The following is a 7,157-nucleotide window of genomic DNA, read 5'->3' as shown; positions in this document are numbered from 1 at the left end:
TTAATGTTAGTACAAATATTATACAAGTTAAACAATATATAAAAATATAATAAGTACATAAATAATAATAAAAGAATAATAATATTATAACATATTGTTTGGTTTAAATTAGATTGGATCGATTATAAAAAATAAATATGAAATTCGATCTGATCCAACTTTAAATTAGTGCGATTTTAATATATTTTCAATTTGAATTAAATTAAATGAACGGTTTAATTTTTTTCAATTTAGATTTGAACACCCTAATCCATACATATATAATCCCTTTTTCACTCATAATTACGTAAAGTGTCATAAGTCTTACCCAATTATGATGGTGATTTTCTTTTAACACATAGTAAAATAAAAGCTAGGAAGTGCAAGGAATTCTGTTAAAGAAATTCCATAGGATACTACTCCGTTCAATATTTATTATGTGTACTTTTTACTCCAATTGTTTTCCGCAAATCGTGGTCGAAGATCGAACAGTTTCAAAGACACCACCATTTGCATCATCAATTCAGATTGACCACAACATCATCCCTTTTAATTTCTGCATAGAATTTATAGTAGTGTCCTTCAACCTTTACGTGAGAACCAACCTTGTGCCATTTAGAACCTTTGACTCGCTAGCTAGCTGTGTCACAGTCTGTCTGCATATAAGTCTTCATTTATTTAGATTGCGTTTGTTTTGAGGTATTGAGACAGAAATTGCAAAATTTAGATTCAGTATCATTTTTGTTGGTACTTGGTATAGAAACTGTTACTAAAATTTTTGTCTCTGTCCTTAAAATTTCAGTATTTCAGTACTTTCAAAAAGTGAGAACAGAGGTAACTAAAATTTTTAGAGATAGAGACTGAAACTTTAATAACATTTTATACCTAAAATACCTTCATTTTAATTAATTAAGTCCAATTTTACTCTTTGTATAAATTAAATTAGAATTTCATTCTTGTTTTAATTTCTGTCTCCCACTTTACACGAAACAGAATACTAATACTGAGATTTATTTTAATTTCTGTCTCTTAGTCTCTGTCTCAGTCTCAATCTTTCTGTCTCTGTCTCTCCACCAAACGCTATATATAGACACAAAAATATAAAATTGTGTTTAATAAATGAGACATGAAAATATTGTACCAAAAATATTGAATTAATATATTTTGTCTTCATCTGACAAAAAATATAAAGACATTAACAAAAGATACAAATTTTTTTTATTTTTTTAATATTTTATAATTATATTTTTTCTCGAATTTTTTAAATAAAAATAATTATTTTTATTTATTACTAAACAAAATACAGTGTCTTTTATTTCTTATTTTGAGTTTCGTGTATTGTTCTTAAAACCAAACACAGGAAGTGTATTTGTGATCCCTTGTCCTATCATTTTTTTATATATTTATATATGTACATTGTACAAGACTACAAGTAAGGTTAGGTAAATAATTATTTCGAAGACCCTGTTTATTTGTTTGTTGAACTAGAAAATGTACTCTGTTTTGTACAGTTGTTTTGACCAATCTGTGTTTTATTTTCTTGCTTCCTGTTGCCACTGTCACACATAGGGTTCCATAATTAACAGCTGCTCGTATATATGAATATGACTCTATCTTGTCACTATTTCGGAGCCTTCATACTTCACTTTGCTAAGTTTAAATTGATTACAGATATTTGGCCTTTCTTTTAACCAAATTATATAAATCACTACAGGATAATAATCATCACTATTTATTCATAAATCATGTTATTCTGCCAAAAATTGTTAAAAATATTCAATTATATTATATATACATGAATTAAAATCCAATTACCAAATCAACCACTTATATATACATATGCTGAAATATAAAATATATATTAAAAATAAATTAATTAAAATATATATTTATATAAAATATATAGTGACTTATTCAGTACTAATTTTTTTGTGGTTATAGCATTTTTGAAAAATATTATAGTGCCATTTTAGTATTTAACGCATAAATCATAAGATGAATGAATAAATATTTTTGGGTCTTAATGCTTTGTTTGCTGAGTTAATCTTTTTGGGTCTGGATTATTGGGCCCATAAGCCTTTTAGTAGGGCCCACAAGTAAAGTTCTTCAAAATTATGGGCCTGATAGTATATCCCCATGGGCTTATATATTAGGCCGTGTGATCCATTTAGCTCTTAATGAAGTCAAACCATCAAGTCATAACGATCACCTCTTATTGTCAACGTTGTTTAGGGTGGTTGGCATAGAAATTAGGCTGCGTTTGTTTACAGAGATAGGATACTAATATAGAAGTACAAAATCATGTTTTATAAATAAGATATAGACAAAAATATTATGTTCGGACACTAAATTAATATATTTTATATCTATATTAAAAAAAATACAAAAACACTAACAAAAAATATAATTTATTTTTTATTTTTTTATTATTTATGTTAATTTTTTATAATTAAAATTTTTATTATAATATTTTTTTAAAATTTTTTAAATAAAAAATAAAAATAAATTAAATTTTTATAATTTATTTTAATTTATTATTAAATAAAATATAAAAACACGAAATTTATATCTCTATCATCGATATCTTGTTCTTAGTATCTTTATTATCTAGTGTTGTGTTTTCCAAAACAAATCCAACCTTAAAAAAACGGAGAAATCCCAAAAATTACAATACAAAACGGAATCTAATTTTTTAGATTCCAAGTCCAACTTGCCTTTGGTTCAAAGGTTCTCTTTCTCTACGTGTTCACGTCTCAATCAATATTTCTTTTGCGTCACCCATTACAAATTTAAATTATTACTATATATACATATATCTTCTTTAAACATAAGATTCACCAACAACTTATTTATACCCGAGAATAGATATTTTTTTATTTAATTGATGAAAATTGAGTTTTCTACTGATTCTTTCTGATCATTTATGGAACATGTCACATGTATCGTTATAGAATTGGAAAATTCTAGGAGAGTATGGGCACCATGGTACTTTCATTCCCAAAGCCTTTTAATATTTATAAATGAAAATGGCAAATGCCTAATGAAAGTTATTTCATTTCATAATGATATGGGTGGCTTAGGAAAGAACACCGTACGTAGTTGAAAACACCGTCGTGCTATTTATAGTAAAAGAAAAACTTGTGTGATAGTTTCCATCGTAAGAGAACTTTTAACTGTTTAGTCTTTCCTTTTATAGAAGCAACCGAAACACTTACCAGTTATTACCTACCTTTTTTATTCACCCTGCCAACTGTTTGATAAAAGTTCAACTTCACTTGAGAGCTAAACCATGTCCTCTGCTGACTTTTATGGACAAAAACATGACGTCATTTTCGAGGATTTTGAGGTCGGCGATTTCTTGGCCATACTATTTCATTGACTATTCCAATCAAAGCCACTTCTCTTGGTATGTAATTGGACCCCCTCAATTACAATTTATGGTTTCTCTGATTTTGTTGTTTCTTTTTTATTTTTTATTCATTTTATATGCGTATTTGTTTTTGTGAACTGTTCCCTGCAATTAGGATTTGGGTCATTAATGTCAAGCTTCCCAATTCCACCTCTGTGCCATTCAGTTACGACTTACGTGGTTAAGTTTACTTCTGAGCTCAAATCCCCATCCTTTCAGGTTCTTGGGAACCCTTATTCCCTTATTTTCTGTGATTATGTTTCAGCTTTTTTTGGAATTGGCTTATGGTTTAAGTAAAATGTTTGAAGTATCTTTTCTTCTTTTAGTTTATATGTTTATTGAATCTCTCTTTGGGGATATTTTATGCACAGCCTTGATGCTTAATTTGGAAACATGCAGGTTTTAGGCTGTTGTTATCCTGGTACTCTCTAGTCGCTAGATTCAGAAGAGAGGACTTTGATGATATATTATTATTTTTTTTATTATTTATTTTTATGTTGAAGGTGGTTTAGAATGAGCTAGAAAGATGACTAATATTTAATGTACAGAGGACTTCAGACCAGCTATAAAGGGCAGTGTAATTATCAAATTTTATATCTTCATACAAGCATTCTAATTTGCTTCCAGGAAAAACTTTGATTGAAGTTTCTTCTTGAGAGGGTCAAGTTTAACATCACCAGAATTTTTTGTAGGCATTCGTTTTCGCCTGATTGCTTGGGTCTGGGGAGTTGAGATTACTTTGATTTCCCCCCTTTTTTCGTGCTTAACTTTGATTTCTATCATGCCCTTATGATAATTACTTATTCAAGAAAATTTATTTCTTGGATTATGCTTAAGCGTCAATTGTTTGCTGATGCTGAATTGTGTATGCTAACTTTCAGGTTTCAAGAGTGCTGTTGAATAGGGGAGCAATGTTTTTTGTGCAAATTTGGGACTCTTAACGTTGGCCAAATTTCAATTTTGATATCCAACTGTCAGTATGGAACCATACCCTTATTCTCCCAAGAGAAGTGGTGCCTCGTATTGGGGATCTTGTAGAGTTCAGTTGGAGGGATCAACATCGTTAGATGGTGATATGAGCAATTCAATTTCAGATGATATGGCTTGTAGCTTCTCCGGGCTCATGAATATTGATCCTTATGCCGGCTTGTACAATAGCCCATCGATAACTGATCAGGTTTTCAGTAATGGCCTTCCATCATCATATCCATCGACCCCTGGGTTCAATCTAGAGGAAAACAATAGTAGCCAATTCTTCATGACAGAAATGAATGGATATTTCAACACTAAACAAGGCTCCCCTGGTTATGGGGAGAAAATTGCGTTTCAACAAATGGACCCCTTACTTGGTTTTTTTGATGGTACAGATGACACACATAGTTTAAGTTCTATGCAAAAAATTAATGGCTCTTCTCAACACCTTGATGCCATTGGCAGTTATATCATGTCCAAGCCAGCTAGTTTGTCACTTGATGAGAGAATGTTGAAAGCCTTGTCCGTCTTTAAGGAATCAGCTGGTGGTGGAATATTGGCACAGGTTTGGGTTCCTATAAAGGATGGTGATCAATTCTTCTTGACCACAAGTGAACAGCCTTATTTACTAGACCAAATTCTTGCCGGATATCGTGAAGTGTCAAGAACATACACATTTTCTACTGAAGGAAAACCGGGTTCTCTCCCAGGACTTCCTGGTCGTGTGTTTATGTCCAAAACTCCTGAGTGGACTTCCAACATTGGTTATTACAATAAGAATGAGTACTTGAGGATGGATGATGCGATTAATCATGAGGTTCGTGGATCAATTGGTTTACCCATATCTGATCTGCACTCTGAACTGCCATGTTGTGCTGTACTGGAACTTGTCACTACAAATGAAAAGCCTGATTTTGAGAAGGAAATGGATATTGTTTGTCATGCACTACAGGTAGGTTTTTCCTTTGCTATTTACTGCTCAACTTCAGTTCTTCACTTTGCCTGCCTTGCTACTTATGTTGAGTCTGACAAAGGTTTTATTCATGTCTGAATTTTGAGCTGTTATGTTTGAGAGTTTGTTTGGCTGTCAAGTGTTACACTATTTAAGACTTATTGTTTTCACAATTCACCAATAGGGACCTGATGTTATCATACAGAACTTTCAATATTCTATGTTGTTCTCAAAGTGCAAAGGAACTCTATGGAGGCAGAGGAATGTCAATGGATGATGTTTTTTGACACGTGTTTCCCGTGATCACATTTTAGGAATCATCCAAAAATTTGAAAAATACATATTTTATCTCTTTATAGTCTATAATTTTCCCTTAGAAGCACTTTATTTTCACTAGGGCAGATACTCTAGTCATTTCAAAGCGCATCTTGTGTTCATTTGACTTTGGCCAAGATCTTAAAAAGAACATGATGTATATCACTTGATTCAGTTATGAAGGCACCCTTCAATTGCTTAGGGAAAGCAAATCTCTCTCTCTCTCTCTCTCTCTCTCTAAAAAATTGTGTTATAAATTTTTACATTATATTACAATTGAAGTAAGTAATGATAAATGCATTATCATGACTTCTGCAGAATGTAGATCTAATGGCTAATATGCCTCCTCGACTTCTTCCTCAGGTATTTACTTGAATTTTTTCATTAGTTTTTTTTCTATAATATGCAAATGAAACATAGGAGCATGAATACCTAAACTAACATGAAAATGCATTTTTTTTTTGTTTTTTTTTTTGTGTGTGTGTGGTTCTTACAATATTATTTATTTTTCTTCAGTGTCTTTCAAACAGCAAACGTGCTGCTTTAACGGCCATAGTTGATGTCTTACGTTCCGTTTGTCATGCGCATAGATTGCCAATGGCACTGACATGGATTCCTTGTTGTGTCGCTGAGGACGCAGAAGGTAAAGATACAAAGATACACATTAAAGAGGGTCATTCGAGTCCTCGTGAAAAGAACATACTATGCGTTGAAGAATCAGCATGCTATGTAACTGATAAAGCAATGGAAGGATTTGTTCATGCTTGCATTGAACACCATCTTCAGGAAGGGAAAGGTATAGCTGGGAGAGCTCATCAATCAAATCATCCTTTCTTTTGTCCTGATGTGAAGGCCTATAATATTAGTGAATATCCACTTGTTCATCATGCGCGCAAGTACAATCTGAATGCTGCAGTTGCAATTAGGCTGAGGAGTACTTATACTAATGATGATGATTACATACTGGAATTCTTTTTGCCTGTAAACATGAAAGGGAGCTCAGAACAGCAACTTCTCTTAGACAACCTCTCAGGTACCATGCAGAAAGTTTGTAGGAATTTAAGAACAGTTTCAGATGAGGAATTATCAAGAATGAAAAGCTCACAAGTAGGATTTAAAAACAAAAATGTCCCTAGAATTTTTCCTATGTCCAGGAGAAACTCCCAAATACCATTAACAAACAGTAACCATGATTCAGTCCGTAAGATGTCCATCAAGGCATCTAACCAAGGAAACAATGGAATTGAGTCTTCTCATAACCAGGTATGTAAATTATGTCATTTGATCCTAACGCATTTTCACTAGCTTGATATTTGTTATAGCAATTCCTTTGTAACCAGTAAGTCTCTGAAAAACTTCAGTCCAAAAATGATTGACTACCTGAGGCATGTGATCAGCATTTTCAAAGTTCGTAAGATTATCTATATATTCCAACTAATACATTTTCGTAGTCAAGCTTTTCATATTATTAACCATTATGAAAAGAAGAACTTTCTTACCTCTAATCTGTTTTTCAAGACCAACGAATGC

At 31.9% G+C, this 7,157-nt stretch overlaps 1 protein-coding gene across 9 annotated transcripts in view; it reads left to right on the top strand.

Annotated features, from left to right (window-relative positions):
* LOC107613413 (protein NLP2) overlaps positions 3,001-7,157 on the top strand; it is a 6,056-nt gene continuing 1,899 nt past the window's right edge. Inside the window, exons 1-5 of one of the 9 annotated variants that reach the window (XM_021108522.1) lie at positions 3,001-3,385; positions 3,504-3,553; positions 4,270-5,312; positions 5,946-5,990; positions 6,144-6,890. In XM_021108522.1, the coding sequence (XP_020964181.1) occupies positions 4,368-5,312; positions 5,946-5,990; positions 6,144-6,890 (1,737 nt within the window). In that variant the 5' untranslated portion in view covers positions 3,001-3,385; positions 3,504-3,553; positions 4,270-4,367. The other 8 variants (XM_021108523.1, XM_016315388.2, XM_016315392.2 and 5 more) reach the window with 8 other exon arrangements.

The sequence above is a fragment of the Arachis ipaensis genome, chromosome B08 (assembly GCF_000816755.2).
Source record: "Arachis ipaensis cultivar K30076 chromosome B08, Araip1.1, whole genome shotgun sequence".
In the NCBI taxonomy this organism is placed as follows: domain Eukaryota; kingdom Viridiplantae; phylum Streptophyta; class Magnoliopsida; order Fabales; family Fabaceae; genus Arachis; species Arachis ipaensis.
Note: the sequence above shows the minus strand (reverse complement) of the source record. Positions and strands in the feature narration are given on the sequence as shown.